The sequence below is a fragment of the Poecilia mexicana genome, unplaced genomic scaffold (assembly GCF_051168715.1).
Source record: "Poecilia mexicana isolate PSO_F unplaced genomic scaffold, ASM5116871v1 scaffold_13, whole genome shotgun sequence".
NCBI lineage: Eukaryota > Metazoa > Chordata > Actinopteri > Cyprinodontiformes > Poeciliidae > Poecilia > Poecilia mexicana.
This window is the reverse complement of record NW_028263382.1, coordinates 28766019-28784714: the sequence shown is the minus strand read 5'-3', so window position 1 is coordinate 28784714 and position 18696 is coordinate 28766019. Positions and strand designations below refer to the sequence as shown.

Genomic DNA, 18696 nt, shown 5'->3' with positions numbered 1-18696 from the left:
ATTTTCCACGGAACACAAGCCAAAAGGGAAATTAAATCTTTCTGAGAGTTTGATGCTGATGAAGGAAATGTTATATATATGCCAAAGGGCAGAATCTCTTACATGACACTAGAGGCTGGATAGTTAATCTGCTGCTTTATGAGGGCTGCGAAGACAAAGAACTCTGGAGGGGTTTTTTTGAATCAGGCTGTAACGCTCCTCTAAACTCGTCTAGTTGGCTTTTGTGCATTTCCATTCGTCGTTTCGCATCTGTTTTTGTACAGCCCATTGTGCAATCATTTGAAGAGGTTTTGATACAGTAGGATGAAGCTATTTTGGATGGTATCAGTTGTGGTCATTCCTACAAAAAGGAGAACTCGGTTTGTGTTTTTGAGTTTTGTTTTGAATCTGTTATTTCCTTGCAACTCCAGCCAAGACCTGAGCCTGCAATGTCAAATGATACCCAACACTATGCCTGTGCTGGAGAAAAAGGGGGACATCATTTTGGGGGGCCTCTTTTCCCTTCACGACATGGTGGAGGAGCAAAGTTTGCCTTTCACCTCCCAGCCTCCTAAAAGTAAATGCACCAGGTAAGACTTGTAATTGTAAATAGTAATCATCCTGATCAGAAAGTTTCTTCATGCAGCTTTATATCAACTCTTTCTCGAATCAGATTCAATTTCCGAACATTCCGCTGGATGCAAACTATGATCTTTGCAATCGAAGAGATCAACAAGGAGGGGAAGCTTCTTCCGAACGTCACGGTCGGATACAAGATCTATGATTCATGCAGCACGCCGCATCAGGCGTTGAAGGCTGCCATGGAGCTAATGGGGGGTGAGAAGAGCTCAGAGGTCGGAGAAAAATCTCAGAGGAGCAGCACTTGCAATGAAAGCGTGCCGCTGGTGATTGGAGACGGAGGCTCCACTCAGTCTCTTGTAGTGGCTCGCTTCCTTGGCGTCTTCACCGTGCCACAAGTAAATGCATATTGTACTGTGACTTTGAAAACAATTTATATTCAATGGGTTTTTAAAAAAAATATATCTTTTACTTTATTTCAACCACAAGCTTTCTTGTATACTTTTTGGTATTTTATGTGAAGGACCAACAGAAAAAGATAGAATCCAAACTTTTTGAAATGTTTGACAAATTGGAATCTGAAAACTGCAACACGCAAACGCAGCAACCGGCAATTTTCTTGTCCCTTTTCGCAAGAAATGTTCTCACGGCTTGATGATTCCATCTTGTTTCATTGTGTGACTCGGGGCCATGCGGAGTTTCAGTTTTCTAGCAAACAAAGGGTTTTAGGTTCAAGCAGTTATGTTTGTTTCAGTGTATCCCGTAAAAAAAAAAAAAAAAGATACAAATTTATCACATGGCCAAATGTGAAAAAACTTCTACAGCTGGTTTTGTACAGCCAAGCATTGTGCCGTTGTCATTTTCAGATGTTGGATTGACAAGTTTTTCTTTAGATTGGAAAAACTTGATATTGTTTCATAATCAAACCCTGCTTTAAAATGCTCCTCCACTGTATTAGTTGGCCTTCGTGAATATGTTTGCTCTAATTTTCACAAAGCAACTTCTGAGGTTTTCATAGAAGAGTCACTAAGATTTACTGAATGATTAACTAAAAAGGGTTGTTTACTGCTGTAGATTTCATATGAAAAGGATGACATTAAAGTACAAATACATGATACACTTTTTACTTATTTGTTAAAGTGACAAAAAGATTAAATTAGTTTACTTCTATCCCACAATTTTAGCTACCTCTCCATTTCTAATTATAACTCCCCATTTATTCAAGGTTGTGATCATTTTACAGATCAGCTATTTCTCCAGCTGCGCCTGTCTGAGTGACAAAAAGCAGTTTCCTGCCTTCCTAAGGACCATGCCGAGTGACTTCTTCCAGGTCAGAAGAAACAGAAAACTGTCACATAATTAAGTGATACGGTCTCTCACTTCAGCATTCCTCTATTCCCAGGTAGACGCTCTGGTTCAGCTCGTTAAGCATTTCGGCTGGACGTGGGTTGGTGTGATTGCAGGTGATGATGCCTATGGTCGTGGCGGGGCAAACATTTTCGCTAACGAGGTTTGTCGAACAGTTATGAATACAAGTATGAATATTTTCTTTTGCGAGCTAATGTTAAAATATAGCTCACTATGGATCTTCAGGGTTTTTTTTGTTTTGTTTTTTTCTTCTCCCAGGTCACAAAGTTGGGTGTTTGTGTTGCCTTTCATAGGATTATCCCTAAGAACAGACAGCAGGCGGAAATTTCATCCATCATTTCCGTCATCCGGCTGTCTGGGGCAAAGGTGATTCTCGTATTTGCTGTGGAACAAGATGCGGCCACGTTGTTTGACGAAGTACAAAGGTGTGATGCTTTAGTTTTAGACTGCTGGAAACCAATCATACACAGACGCCACACTTTAAGTGCTTTTACTTTCATCCCTGTTACATACAGAAGTGAGCTCACTGGGATACAGTGGTTAGCCAGTGAAGCTTGGAGCACAGCATCTGTACTTTCCACCCCCGAAAAGTACCACCACATCCTCCAGGGCACAGTTGGCTTTGCCATTCAGCAGGCAAGCATTCCGGGATTGCGAGACTTTCTGCTTCGCTTGAATCCGTCAAGATCGGACGCCCGGACGGATCCCTTCCTTGTGTCCTTCTGGGAAGAGGTGTTTCATTGCACCCTGGGCGCTCAAACTGAAAGTCGGGAAAAGGAAGGTGAAAGTAAGCCTCCATGCTCTGGAGAGGAAGACCTTGGGAATGTGACGAATATCTATTCAGATGTGTCACAGCTGAGGATTTCCTACAACGTCTATAAAGCGGTGTATGCTGTCGCCTATGCTCTTAAGGCAATGAAAAGCTGTGTGAAAGGAGAAGGGCCTTTTTTCCAGAGGTCCTGCGCAGATCCAGATGTTATTCAGCCTTGGCAGGTACGACTGCATGCTTAAGTTACTCACTGCAGTTTAAGACGTCTCCATTCGCTTCTTCTACTCACACACACACGCACGCACCTTCTTTGTTTAGCTACTTCATTACCTAAAGCAAGTACGGTACTTGAATTCATTTGCAAGTGAAATTAAATTTGATGAGAATGGCGACCCCGCAGCCATGTATGATCTCGTTAACTGGCAGATGAATCCAAATGGGGAACTTAAGTTCATCAACATTGGCAAATTTGATGGCATGACCGGAGACATTAAACAAAAACTGTACATCCATGAAGACATCATTTTGTGGAATGGCAACCGAACCAGGGTAAAAATAAAAAGATGTGGAATTTGAAAACTGTTTTAGCAGAAACTAAGTTTATCTTGGGCTTGCCTTTTTTCCTGCAGGTTCCCTCATCAGTATGCAGCACTATTTGTCCTCCAGGCACACGGAAGGCAATGAGACCCAACTTTCCTGTTTGCTGCTATGACTGTGTGGCTTGTACAGCTGGGAAGATCAGCAATCTCTCTGGTGAGGCAAAATTATTCAGCAGGCCCATTGTGTTGAATCCTTTGATCTATTGTACAGGTGCATCTAAAATTAATTTATTAGTTCATTTGAAAAGTCAATCATATTATTAACCTCACCCTGGTGTAGTAAATGGTCACACAGCGAGGGAAGGGGGTGGTGGGGTTTGCCCCATCAAACTGTTGTTTTCCAAAACCACACAAAAAACAAACAAAAAAAAAAGTTAATCAAAGTGCACACCTCTGGACCACACAGAGTTCAAAGCTTGTGAGGTCCAAATGACCCCGCCTCTTAAGACTGCATGATTTTGACAGTGAAGACTTACAGCGAACGAAAACCCTGAGTTCTGTTTCTCAGAGAGCTAAATTTATTTTCAGTTTCCCGGCAAAGTATCAAGGACCAGGCAAAGTATCAAGGACCACGCAAAGTATCAAGGACCAGGCAAAGTATCAAGGACTGTGTGAGACACAGTGTTCCCGTCCCTGAGTTGGGTTTTAACATCCAATGAGAACTTGCACATTATGTGCGAGACGTTTCCAGTAAGCCGAGCATCAAACTTTTCTAAGGATTTGTCCAGCCTTCCTGTGTGGGAGAACAGGTTGGGACTACGTTCTTTTGAGCCAAAACCACTAACTTCTCCATTCTGCCACACTCGAAATTTCTCTGAAGATCTGGCCTGAGGTTTGACTACTGATGTCGAGACCAGTCTCAAAATATATGTAGCAATAAAGCCCCCAGAAACCTTCTTCCGCTAGCTACATTTTTGCGCTCTGTCCTGACTGTCTGATGTTGACTGCAAGGTCTGGGTACTTTCCTTTTGAAGGCCTTTTTCATGGCATCCTCCCAACAAACTGTGAGCTTGACAAAGTGTGCATTGTCAGGAATCAGTCTGGTGACTGCTCCACTGCATACATCTGTAAATCTCCCTCAAACTCTACATCGCCTTATAAGTATTTTTTTTCTTCTATGCTTTTCTTCTTTTACTCAGCTGTCCTTTGCATACAACATTCTTTGAACAACCAGGTTCCTTAGATATGACCTTTAATATTTTATCCTTCTTGTTGAAAGTGTTATTGTGTAGGGCAACTGTCACAACTGCTGTCTTCCCCAGGATACGGCAGGGATGGCATAGCATTTCTAGAGTAAAACCGTTTATGTGTTTTGTTTTTTTTATGTAAAATACACATTTTCTGGGAAAGTTCTCAGAGTTTTCTGAGAGGTTTTTGGTTTTCATTTAATCAAGTGAAGTCAAATATATTTGTATAGCACATTTCAGCAACAAGGCAGTTCCAGGTTGCTTGTGAACCATAACAAATGGAACATTGACCAACATATTTGATTGGTGAGTTTAGTGATTTCAACAATGATACTTGACAAAATGCATTGTTATTGGTCTTCAAATGATGTGTTTTTGTTGTGATGATGTCTTTGACTTTGAACTGCCTTGTTGCTGAAAAATGCTAATAAATTTGATCTATTGATTGATCAATCATTAAAACATCATACAGTCGTCAGTTATGAAACAGCCAACAAGCATCGCATTTTGTCAAATGCCATTATCAAAGTCATAAAGCAAGTCCGCATCAAATATGTTGATTATTATTCCAATCAAAGGAATAATGATTTACATTAACAGAAAAAAACATTGAAAAAATAAATTATTGAATCTATACTTTTTGAAATAAGTTTCTAAAAGCAATTGACATTTTAATGATATTCTGATTTAATGAGACCTGCACAAAGGTATAATGAAAAAGCTTTGGGTGCCACAGCTAAGTCATTTTTATCTCTCCTCTAGACGCCATAGAGTGTGCGCAGTGCCCACCGGAGTTCTGGTCCAATGCTGAAAGGACCACCTGCATCCCCAAACGGGTGGAGTTCCTCTCCTTTAGAGACACCATGGGCATCACCCTGGTTGCCATTTCTTTCATCGGCTCGTTCAGCACCTGCATCGTGGTCCTGATATTTTTCTGCAAAAGAACCACACCCATCGTCAAAGCCAACAACTCGGCCCTGAGTTTCCTGTTGCTCTTCTCCTTGACGCTCTGCTTCTTGTGTTCTCTGACCTTTATTGGCCAGCCGTCCAAGTGGTCGTGCATGCTGCGCCACACAGCATTTGGGATCAGCTTTGTGCTCTGCATCTCCTGCGTCCTAGGGAAGACATTAGTGGTGCTGGTGGCCTTCAATGCAAAACTCCCAGGCAGCAATGTCATTAAATGGTTTGGCCCCTCACAGCAAAAAGCAATCATCGCTATTTGTACCATAACCCAGGTAAGGCTTTGGTGTTTTTTTAAATTAATAATCTGGAAAGACCTCTCAAAATGTTTGAATAAGACATCTGTGTTTTTTTTGTGTGTTTTTTTTTGTAGGTTCTTATTTGTACCGTGTGGCTGCTCGTTGCGCCCCCTGCTCCACGCCAACTGATGCCGCGTGAGGAAGACTTTATCATTCTCTTATGTGACGAAGGCTCATACATTGCATTCGCTCTGGTGCTGAGCTACATTGGGCTCCTGGCAGTCCTCTGTCTTCTCTTGGCCTTTCTGGCCAGGAAGCTTCCCGACAGCTTCAACGAGGCCAGACTCATCACTTTCAGTATGCTGATTTTCTGTGCCGTTTGGATAGCGTTTATTCCCGCCTACATCAGCTCTCCGGGGAAGTACGCAACAGTCACAGAAGTGTTTGCAATCCTGGCCTCCAGTTATGGACTGCTGGGTTGCATCTTTGCCCCAAAGTGCTACATGATCCTGCTCAGGCCAGAAAAGAACACAAGGAAACACCTGATGTCCAAAGCTCCCTCTGGCAAATTTTAGATTTTTAAACATCTAGTTTCATCTCCTACCACAAAAGAAAGAAAGAAAGAAAGAAAGAAAGAAAGAAAGAAAGAAAGAAAGAAAGAAAGAAAGAAAGAAAGAAAGAAAGAAAGAAAGAAAGAAAGAAAGAAAGAAAGAAAGAAAGAAAGAAAGAAAGAAAGAAAGAAAGAAAGAAAGAAAGAAAGAAAGAAAGAAAGAAAGAAAGAAAGAGCTTGTGGGATATATTTTACCACCAGATGGTAGCAGTGAGCTATTAAGATCAATTTAATCTCTGGCTTAGAAAAATAAAACCAGGAATTTCCTTCCTTCTGTCTCACACCTTCCTTCCTACACACTCCCTACCTCTGCCGCCACCCACACTAACAGCGCTGCAAGACTTCAGAAGCAAAAGCAATGTCACACAAAGGAGACGAGATGAACCTCCACCTCCCGCCACCGTGAATGTAAATATGAAAGACGTCTCAGAGCTGAATCGCGCCAGGATTTGGCAGTCGTGTCATTGCTCAGTTCACAAAACAGAGGATGATGAGGCCCAAGGTTTCTGAGGCAACGCTGCGCAGAAATCCCAGCGTTGGCTAGTTAATTGAATCCTGATTCTCTAGAGGCTTTCCCTTGAAAACATCCCGCCTGGCTATTAACAAACCAAATTGTGTGACATTTTGCTTCTTTTCCCAGCTGCATTAACACCAGCAGTGATTATCCCGGACTGACGGATGGGTTGTTGTTTCCCCAGACATGTTAATGTGGCTGAATATGACAGACAGAGAACATTACTGGTGTCCCAGGAATAGACAGGAGAAAAGATACGAGAAGATTTGTTTTTGTAATTGACATTGACTCATATCGAAGCGTCATTTAGAGGAATCTGTGCACTTTTTTCTTTGTCAAAAAATAATAATTTAGGAGCTTCGGATGGATTTTTGTTCATAGTGTTCATTGTTCATAGTCTGCAATTATTAGAAATGCTTATGAATGTAGCGATGTTTGTTTGACTTAATCTAGAGGACTGGAACACATGTACTCCAAATGACGGTTAAATAATTAATGGGGTTTGAATGAGAAAATGTTTGGTAATTTCCTCAATGAGATGAAAGGATCGCGAGGTTGTGAACACGCAGAAAATAAATTTTCTTTTTCAGACCTTATTAAGAAGGAGAGAAGTGTGAAGATGATGATATGGGGGATGTAATAAGAGAATGACTGGCTGTTGTGTATTCAAGCCTTATCTGTTAAGATATCTGGGACTGAGCGGAGGAGGAACAGCAGAGGTCTGTGCTGTCCAAGTAAAAATGTCGAGAACTTTCAACCCTACAGAGATGGACGTTAGCATATGGTAAGCAAAGAGACACATACTTTAACAGTTTCAAAAGGAGAGCTACTGCGGCTCGTTAAACATGAGCAGATATGTTAATAATATTAATGCGCTTTCTCCGCTAACACCTTTTAATGAGGTCAGAGCCATTACTTTAGCTTAATAGAATGCATTAAGGAAGATATTTGCTAGATTGCGAACCCTCTTTCATTTGCCACCGTTTACAGCTGACATCTACTTCACAATTATAATGTTTGAGGTTTTTTTTTTCCCTCCCACCTTATTTTGAAGTGTTTGCAAATAACACCAACAATTCAGACGAAAAAAAAAAAAACACAGAGGCAACACTTGGCATAATGCTTCTGTGTTCAGCTGAGAAGCAATATTTATTTTTTTCAGTGCATTTATTTATTTTTTGGGTTGAGTTCTCACTGTCAGATGAAACGTGTAACTAAAGCCAAACAATCCTGGATATTGTTAAAAAATAAAACTCATGCGGATGTCACCAATTTGACTCTCGGAACTCAAGTAAAACTTGAGTTTCATTGCGTTCCAATGAAACTTGCGTCCCATACACAGTGGTTTATGTACGTCACCCAAACGCAGAGACGGAGGCGGCAACTGATTTTGGTAATTTAACGAAAAAGAATGAAAAACAAAAACTTGCACAATGGCATGTACTTAAACTTTTTCCTATGAGGACTTGCTAAAAATTTGCCAAATGTTGTGAAAAGTAAACCAAATGTTAACAACCAACAAAAAGGTTTTTTCCAGTCCAACATGTTCAAACGAAGCACAATTGGTGACAGTGCTCACCCTCCATCTCTGAAAACATATAGGTAATGACAGATTAGAAAATATATTTATTCAGTAAAAGACAACCAACATATCCACAGGAGATATTTTAAACAACTACATACTTGTAAACTCTCTCACATAAAAGAAGATGTTTAATCATAACAATAAAATCCCCCAGATAAGAAACTCTGATGATGCAGTGTTATTGTGAAAAACCTTGGCTCATGACATCCATTTGGACATTACTTTGATGCTCATCACCCACTCAGTCTGGCTGAAAAGAGACGCACAGAATACTAAAGGCCTGTCTCAGTGGAAAAGAGGCCTACTTTTCTTCTAGGTTTCCTGGATGGAGGATAGATTTTACAAACATGCTTGAATGATGAGATTGTGTAAAACCTCTCAGCTGTCATGAGGGCATCTGTGTTACACCGATGCCCTTCTGCTTGTATCATCTACCACAACACTGTCACGGTTGTGGAGGAGTCCAATCATCGATGGGTCAAGGCTGTTTCAGTGACAAAAGGAGGGGAAAAAATATTTATGTTACAGCTGATATATTGGTTGTGTGGAAGCATGACTTCTACTGAACAAACATTTCTTTTTACCACAGAGCTGCTCATTCCTTTTGATGCTGGCTCTTCCAGGTGGCTTCTTTTTACTCTTTACAACTGATAAAAGAAATGAGAGGCCCATAGAAAGTGAGGCACTAATGACTAATAAGCTCATCCGTAGTCACACCAATCACCAGATAGCGCTATGTTGTCCTTTTTACATAGTCTATCAAATAATCAGGTTTTGAAGATCCTTTTTTTTAAGTTGAAGTGGCATGAGTCATGATAGCTTGTGTAATTTTGTGTCATTAAGATGCCGAGTAGGTTTTGTGGGAGGGAGAGTGCTCCAAAACATGAGTAAATAAGAGCATTTGGACAACGTGAAGCTGAAAGATGCATGGTTTCTTACAATGAGAGACATGGAAGAACTCACACATCACATATATTTACTAAAATACAACCCAAAACGTAGTTTATCTCCATTTTACAGACATTGTGGCTTGTTTAATGCTATACATTCAAAAACTTTAACCCTTTCATGCATGAATTATTATCCTTTGTGTCAGGATTTTTTTTTCTTAAGGCATAAAAACATTTTGTAAAAAAAAAAAAAAAAAAAAAAAAAAAAATATATAATATATAAAAATATATATTTTTTACATACATGTATACATGTATATACATACATGTATATGTACATATACATATATATATATATATATATATATATATATATATATATATATATATATATATATATATATATATATATATATATACTGTATATATATATATATACTGTATATATATATATATACTGTATATATATATATACTGTATATATATATATATTAAATTTTTTTTAAGGTAATCAATTGTAATTTTATCCAAATACAAAGTTGATATTTGAAAAATACATCAGTAATATTGTTCTTTAGGGGTTATCTGATGTCACAATATTTTTTTTTTTATCTGCACGAGTCGTCTGCAGTAGAAGAAGGGACCGGGTCGGTCGGCATGCTTTTTGTCTGTCCTATATGGGATTTGACAAAAAAAAATTCTTGCATTTCCAGCTGATGGCTAGAAGTTGATAGTGCATTTTATGATGCGTTAGTGTCCACTTCAGTCTGTGTGCATTTATAACATAAAAATCCATAAGAAGCACAAGAAAATGGCTTTTAGATAGCTGTCCACCGTAGTGACCACTGTGCATGAAAGGGTTAAATCCAGACAAACTTTAATTTTAAGAGCTTATGCCCTCTTTCTTATTATTTTTGATTTAGATTTTTGATTATTATTTTACTTTTCTGAGCGTTCACAGAACACCAAATTCAAAAAACACCAAACAGGAACCCTTAACTCGAGGGAAGAACAAATAAGATCACAGACACAATTGTGACACTTCCATTAGATCTAACGTGAGCTCTAACAGCCGTGCAAACAGGAAAGATCAGCATTCTGACGGTGATTAGCTCGGCTTCATTAAATTTGTCTGAAATTTTCCATGCTTGGAATGCCAGGAGGAGTCAGACGCGGGCCAGGGCAATAAGAGGCAGCAAAACTCTCACCGCCAACATTAATGCACGTAATGTTCTCCAGTTGTCCATAATCTTCTTCTCTTGCTGGCGCTCTCTCCCTCTGCAGGGGGAGACGGAGGCAGAAGCAGCAAATAGCTCCGCAGCTGCTAAAATAAGATTAAACTCCAAAGTGCGGGGAGGTGGAAGTGAGGAAAACAAAAAAGCAAAGACTGAAGCACAAATCCCACAGGGCGATTTTGATCACAAACAGAGACGATTCCAAACTGTGGGGCTTTTACCGACTAAAAAGTAAAACTAAAAAAGTGAAATATTAAACCGGGGGGTGATCCGAAAGGGGATTAAAACATAAAACGAAAATGATGCTTCAGTTTATTAGTGACTGTTCACATTATTGAGCGTCCTCGCAGTGCGACGCTGTGGTGGCCGTCCTTCACGCTGTGCTGTGGTTTGGAATCTGATTGGTAATCATCTGCTCACTATCTGTACCCAAAAAGATCAATCTTGTTTTTATCAGCCTTTAAAATGTTACCTTTCTTTTGCATTTTTTTTTTTTGGCCAGTCTATTATGAAACATGTAACTCTAAATATGTAATCTTTTCTAGGACTGGGCTTCTTCCTGAGAGTTCGACGTCACGTTATCGTCTTGTAATTGTTGCAGCGCTCAATTATGCACTGTAATTATTTTCAAAATGTCCTTTTTTCACACACTAGGAAATTATTTGCTTCATAAAAATATAACTAGAGTCAAAAGAAGAGATAGCTCTGGTCTCTTATTTTCTTATGAATTAGTTTTGTAAGACTAACTTAACAAATAACATGACCTATAATACAGTGATTGATCACTCTTCTTCAACCATAACTACTTAATTAAAGTAATTATTTTTACTTAAATAATCAGAGTAAAATGAATGTGGTCTTTTAAAATGCTGTCACTGATGCAGAATAGGAATCCCCCACTGAATTAAAATTAAACAATGTATTTTAATTGGTAGCAAAACTACTTAGAGTGCAGGACGGTCGAAACACTGCAGCATGCAAGAGACAGAGGAACGATGTGGGGTTCAGGCTGGTCATTAGGACTCAATGAAGGATTAAAATGTGAAGCCATATTACAATATCGCCAATCAAAAATCTTTAAAAGGCTGCAGATTGCTCAATAAAGTGAAGATAATGCGGCTGTCAGAAACGCATCGCATATTCATTTAACAGATGAAAGTTAAAAGGCCCTTTACTCGGCTTCTGATGAATTTTTCAAAACCTCTGGTGAATTAATTGAACTCTTCTAAATATTCTACTTTTTGTTAATTTTACTTTTAGCATGGGGAAATGACTTAGAGCCCCACACTGTGCTCTTTGCACAGCTATCTTCTTATTTTTATTATTTTTTTAAGATAATTAGCACAGCTCTGGAGAGTTAAGAGACAAACATCGCAGAGCTGTTAATGTGAGACAGACGCACAAACCCTTCACATGTAGCCGATGCTGTTAAACTGAGAATCAAACCCAATTGGAAGCCAAAATTAGAAATTAAAGAAGTGCTGATTTTCATTTTGAACAAACAGTGAAGTGTGCTCTATAGTCCGGAAAATCCGTTATATCACATATACATATATATTTTATTTTAAAAACAACTATATTAAATGATATCAGCTTTCACCTCCCTGCTCTTAGAAGACTGAGAATGGTCAACAATGTCAAACTGCGTTGCTTTGCGACCTATGAAATGCCAAAATGATCATATCAAATCTCCTTTTCTTTAAAGTTCATCTGTTTTTTTTTCAGGTGTAAAGTCAACTTGAATCACCCATTCTGGTAAAGAAAGGAGCTTTTTATATTTATAAATCCCCTGTGATGATGATAACATCTTTGACTTCTTGTGATTGTAAGAGTTCCTCTACAGGTTTGAAACGTCCAGACTTGAAGCTTCAAGTCTGGAAGCTTCAAATGCAAAAATCAGACAAAAGTCTGCTTTAATATAACTTCCTGTTTTAGATCAGCCAGGATTATCAAAAGTGTTGTTTTTACTCAATGGCACACATAGTTTGAGCTTCATTTAAAGCCTGCAGAGGAGCACAGCTCCTATCCAAATGGTCACAGACTGAAACCAAAACCTCATTGCCGAGTGTTTCCTCTGCAACGCATCCCTGAAGAAGAAATGAAACAAACAGCGTTTGAGTAATATTCATCCCAAAAATCATTTCAATGATGTATTACTTTCTAATGACATGACAACAAGCCAGCGACGTTTACAAATTACTCCATTGGTAATTAATTACAGCATCCTGCAACAGAGATGTGACCACACCGGAGAAACAAACACATTTTACTTTAAATGCAGCTTTCATCTGAACCGTCACAGCAACAAAAATCGGGGGGAAAATAAATCTTTCATCCTCCGCTGGCTTTCAAAAATTAAACATCGATTTGTTTCTTATTGGCTGATATAAATATTTTAACCCCTACAACAAAAAATAAAAAATAAAAGTAGGCCATACGCTTATATGGCACGGAGATCGATTAAGTAATCAATTTTAGATAATCCAGATCTCTACTCATTATGTAAATAAAGCACACGTGTCCACAGAATCAATTTTTCTTTCAGTACAATTTGCAAAACCAAAGAGCTTTCTATGTACGGTACTACAGTACCAAGACACAAAGGAAGTGAAGAGTAATAGAGAAGATTAATACGGTTTCTAAATGGTAAATATTAAACAAGTTACAGAATGTTGCAGCTGGGAAGCCCATCTAAGATTATCTTGTCCCAGGCTCAAAGCTGTCAGCTGGTCTGAATGTAGAAACATAGAATTGTTTTCATGTTTTCGTCAACTGTTTAGCTTTTTTTTTTGTTTGTTTGTTTGTTTCCTGGTTAGTCCAAGGGGCCGAAAAGGAGAACCGTGGAAAATGAAAAGACACAGAGGGGAATGGTAGTGACACTTTTGAAATGAGGCATCAAAGTAACCTTGGGAAATTTTTTTGATACTCCGTCCTCCCCCCTGAGCACACCTATCAACACTGGAATCTCAAGCCTGACAAACTCATCATCTGCAGACACCCTCTATCAGGAGCAGCAGCTGAGCCATAGGAAATTTATGTGCATGATCAGTGGGCATTGGGCAAAAGAACAGCAGGGTGGCCTGTCGCTCATACAGAAAAGGAAGTAACTGTGACTGCAACCCCCCGCCCCCCCAAAAAAAAAAACAGGAGTGCTTATTAAATACATTCAGTGATGCATTCAGTGACTTGTTTCAGTGATGCAAGTCACGTGACGTGTGAACCGTCGAGACTAGTGGCAGCGTTGCTGCTGCCTGCAGCTAAAAGTGGATCCTAAACAAACTAAGCTAAAGTTTCTGGTGAAGGTCGCAAACTCTACAGCTTTTCTCTAAATAAACGCTTAATTTACAGCATACATCACAACAAGAACACACCTGCTCTTGTCACATTTGCAACTGTTAAGTATCAGAAATAATCCCCTCAAAAACCAACAGCAGCAGTGAGACATTAGCGACTCTCACCATGGTCACGTAAAAACACCAAAAATAAATAAATAAATAAAAATAAATAAAAGAGCTTCACAATCATTAACTGGTGTCGCGCTTAGACACATACAAAGCATTTTTGTTTTGCCAAATGATATTTCTGTCCAATTATCACAGGCATGGCTCCTAATAGAGCTGAGCGATGTGCCAAGTAAGCATCAGCTGCCACAAGTGAAAACGTGCAGGGTGTCTGAGTGGTGGCTGTGGCGTTCTCCATTACAAAGAGGAAGGAAAAGGGGGAAGAGTAGAAGGAAGGGAAGATCATTGTTCACCTCAAGAAAAACACATCACAGAAAAAAAAAAAGATTAACAACGCGCAATCCCGATAGGGTGACCTCGAACCCGAGCACCAACATCTGCCGCCTGACAAACACTACCTGGTTTTTATTCACCGCAAACTGGCAGGGGCCCCCGTCTATGCCGACACCGTGCCAGCACAGCTGCAGAGCGTCGGCCTGGACGAGAGGAGAGCCGCTGGGGAAATCCAGGATGGTGAACAATAAAGCACGAAAGGTCATTTATTATTTCACACATTGAGACACGATCATTTAGACAGCGCCAGATTAAAGTAAAGCAGCCAACATGCAATAATGAAAATGAAAAAAAAAATGTCTCAGTAACAAAGAGGGATGCGTGCTTTGAGCAACTGTTGTTGCGGGTCATTTCATGACACATCAAAAGGCAGAAGGAGGAAGACAAGACATCTGATCTAAAGTCATCGCTGCCAACAGGGAGAAAACCCAACTTGTGTCTCCGCAGGGGAGGAAACTGAGGAAAACAAGAGGCATTGTTTGTGAACTCAGGAGAAACGGCGCAGGCAAATCACCTAAAGACGCAGTCGGAACTGTAATTAAAAGTTCTGCGAAACGGCTCGATACAAAATATCTGCGAAAGGCTCGAGACTGTTCAACTAATCACATCCCATGCATCAGAGTGTAATCGTGCGGATTCTCTGCCAGCATGTAAGGGTGTGTGTGTGTGTGTGTAGGGGAGAGGATGAGGGAGTCCGTTTTAGAATAAGAGGGGTTACTGGGAGGGAGGGAGGGAGAGAGAGAGAGAAAGAGAGAGAGAGAGAAAAAGAGAGAGAGAGAGAGAGAGTGAGCGAGAGAGCTGTCATCTTCGGAAGCAGACCCTGCCGGTTGCAAGTGCTCATCCAATTACACTTTGAGTGTCCTCTCTTCCTGTCCTCTCATTTTTCCTGCGCTCTCCACTTTCCAGACCACCTGCTCCCTTTCTTTTGTCTGCTCTTCTCGTTCATCCTTTTTTTTTTTCTAGTTCTTAAGAGGTCACGAGTAATGAGCACCCCCTTTCCCCTCTGTGCTGTGCCTAGTGTGTTTAATGCACTCAAACGCCAAATGCAGCATGGACAAAATGCTAATTTATTCCTGGTGCTCCAGCAGGCTCCGTCGTCTCTACGGCTTATTTTTAAACCTCGTGCTTTAATTCCGCGTCGTCTCTCATTTCGAATAGTTTCAGCAGATTCAAAGAGCAAATCAAGAGTTTTTAGCTGGAGATGAAACTATACCTGAAAGGTGAGCTTGTTGACCTTGTATTTCTGTTTTGGTTTTATAAACTGAATTATTATTTTTTTCTTTGGGAAGGATAGTTTGTAAGCCTAGCTTGAAAAGGTAAAACCTTTCTTCTGGGGAAAAGAGACGTACAGACTTTTTCCAAACCTGGCCACGTCTTAACCAGTCGTTAAGAGATGCTTCAGTTTTTAAAGTGAATAACTTGATGCTCATTTGAAAAAGGGAGGAAGAAAAAAAAAGTCCCCAAAGTTGCATTCAAATAAACAGCAGTTCAAAATCACCTGCCAGATCGTTTGCTCTTTTTGGTAGAAATTACTTTCCAAATAATTTCCAAAAGTGTGACTTAGTCTAATAAAAAGCAAAGATACCCAACAGTCATGAAGTTCAATCTGTTGGTTCTGTGCAATTAAGTGATTAACTTAAAGGGTCATGTTCTAAATAATACCAGTATCGGTTGAATCATTTATTCCGAGAAGAAACAGATGCCAAACATGTGGACCTTGTTTAAGGCAATAAAGGATGCCTGTTGTATGTTCCTCTCAGGAAAAAACAAACAAACAAAAAAAAAAAACAAGTAAAAGGGTTAATTCCAGACATTGTGCAAAAGAACGCCCTGCTTTGATTAAAGAGTTGATTGGTAACAGAAAGATATAAACAAGTACAAAAAAAGGGCAGGCTGTTCAGCAAAACAATCTGATTTACCTTTAAAATTGATGCCACATCCAGACAGACGTGGAAGAAATCGGAAAACCAGTTATCAGCTCTGTGGCGATACTGAAGGGTTTACACTTGCCTTAAATGTAACAGTATCGAAATGCTAATGTAAAGCTACAATCTCGACTGGAAATCGAAGTCAAACGACGAGCTGGAGGGGCCAAAAGAAATCAGAAAGGGTACATGGTATTGAATGATATGAAAGACAGACCGCTCTCTTTGGGTCTTGACAGTTCGTCAGACCGTCACCCAACTCTGAGTTCTAACACATTACAATACATGGTGGCTTAATCGTTCAGTTCAATAAGGCATACTTATTGATCATGAAAGGTTTTGATTCATCAAAATACTTCAATAGTTCATGATGCTTTGTGGTAAAGAGGAAATCGCCCTTGAAATGGGAGACAAAACAAGCTCTCTAACACTGGAAAGCCTCTCTGGGTTCCTGAAAAGTGCTAAGTATACTCTAAACACTGTTAACAAATAACTGTGTTGCTTCACATACAGACAAAATCATCCTGAAATATGCACGTGTGACTGATCCGTGATCCAAGCATGTAAAGTGTACGAAGTCTGGTGAGACGGTGTGTGACAGCAACAAACTCTCTGCTTTTCAGATTGGTAAAACGATGGAGATTATTTTGGACAAGAGGACATATAGAACAAAACACTTCACTTTAATCGACAGAGAGCTGCAGTAGAATAGACCAAAAATTTGACCCGAATCAAAACATCCTAGCTGTACTCTCCAGAGTCTTGAGGCAGCTCTTTAAGAGACTGCAATCATCTGCAAAGTGACTGAAACCTCAGAGAAAGAACTGTTGAAGAACAACAGTGTTTAGAGCACTGAACAATCGCAGCTGTGTGACAATAAAGGATGCCAAGGACTTTCCTAATTTGACGTGAGATTAATCGGGGGAAAGTGGGAACCAAACAGGAGATTTGTAAATTCACAGGTTAAAAGTTTGATTTTTTTTTTCTTAAACAAAATCTTGTTTAGTAAGTTCTTCTAGTTTGGGTAAACTCTGGACAAATATTCTATTTCAGTGGACATCTTCAGATATATTCCATTGTGTAAAAAAAGTAAAAGATGGCAAATCAGGGATGTTCTCATTCGATCGCAAGTATCTCCTTGGCATTTCTGAAAGCTCATTATTGGATTTGCTGACTCCGCTAAACACCAGGGAGCTGCCGCCGCCTTACATTCTGGGTTTTCACATCACTTTAAAAGCTGCAAGCAGAGAAAGCCGTCAGCTCCATTTAGATTTCTATTTTCATTCAAAGGCAACTTGGCTGACAGTAGTGTAAGAACACATAAAACCAGTACAGTGTTGACAGTAGTCAACACAGTACACCTCAGGTGTACACAATACACCTGAGCAATACAGCCATACAAGAATAAGTCATTAGGCAAATATGTATATCAAATATATCAGATAAAGTCTTCTGATGCTTCTTCACTGTAGTGAAATGTTACAGTTAGCTCCCTTGGAGAGTTTTTACTGTTTATAGTGCCTTGTTGCTTCTGCCAACTCAGCCTCAAGCCATAGATAACTGTGTGAGTTTTGGCTGAAGAAGCCAACAAGTCAATATTTAAACTGCAACTGTGTCAGATGATTGTTGGGAGAGTTTTGCTTACCAAAGGAAATGGCCTACAAGTCCCATTTTAAAGGATTAGGTGTACAAAGCAAACGCTTGACAGTATTCCCCTTTAAAACACAACACATGGAAAACAGTGAAATGTATTTATGTCTCCTGAAAAGATACAGTTTTCAAAATGGCTGTAAGTGCCAACCAGAAGTGGGACCAAGTCACTGTTTTCCAGGTCTCAAGTAAGTCTCAAGTCTTTGTCCTCAAGTACAAGTCAAGTCGCAAGTCGTCAGCTAGGAATTTCAAGTCCCTTCGAGTCGTTTTTTTTTTTTTTAAACAATGTTCCAATTATGCTAAATGTAAATAATAGACCATGTGTTCTTTTAAAATCAAACATGCAATGCACTCATTGCAAATAAAGCACAGTGGTTTTGAATTTGGATGTGATGGTAAAATAAATATCCGTCAGTCCAAGTGGGGTTAAATCTACAGCCAATTTCACATCTCAGTATTGATAAAAACATGTTCCCTGAATCAAGCTTGCCAGAATCACTAACCAAGACACAAAATAATGTGCTGCATTACCATCCAGAAACAACTACCCCACAGCGTTACGTTCGGGATCCTTACTACTTCCGTACAATTTTTTACTTTTACAGCAATTTCTGCAAGATAGCAAAATTACTGGATTTTGATTTGTTTTTCTAGCAAAATTGTACCACGTGGAAATTATACCACTTGGAAATGGGTTCTGTGCAACGACCATCACACTGCCATTTGATGAGTTATAACTGGAAAAAATAGTAGACTTAATGCACTGACTGCAGTAAATGATCTGTTTACTGACAATATAATTTCTCAACATAG

At 39.5% G+C, this 18696-nt stretch overlaps 1 protein-coding gene across 1 annotated transcript; it reads left to right on the top strand.

Annotated features, from left to right (window-relative positions):
- The first annotated feature begins 303 nt into the window (after nt 1-303).
- On the top strand, nt 304-7118 carry LOC106904217 (extracellular calcium-sensing receptor-like). Its single transcript, XM_014968430.2, has 10 exons — nt 304-569; nt 653-956; nt 1802-1888; nt 1961-2068; nt 2185-2351; nt 2442-2919; nt 3014-3244; nt 3325-3448; nt 5244-5716; nt 5815-7118. The coding sequence occupies exons 1-10, from the start codon at nt 304-306 to the stop codon at nt 6253-6255; spliced, it is 2679 nt and encodes an 892-aa protein (XP_014823916.1). The 3' UTR covers nt 6256-7118.
- Nucleotides 7119-18696: the final 11578 nt, after the last annotated feature.

Bases quoted from the DNA above. Each gene is read 5' to 3' on its own strand.
- LOC106904217 (XM_014968430.2), top strand. From the start codon at position 304: ATGAAGCTATTTTGGATGGTATCAGTTGTGGTCATTCCTACAAAAAGG. The intron at 2,920-3,013 runs GTACGACTGCAT...TTCTTTGTTTAG, and splicing joins ATGTTATTCAGCCTTGGCAG to CTACTTCATTACCTAAAGCA. The intron at 3,449-5,243 runs GTGAGGCAAAAT...TCTCTCCTCTAG, and splicing joins GAAGATCAGCAATCTCTCTG to ACGCCATAGAGTGTGCGCAG.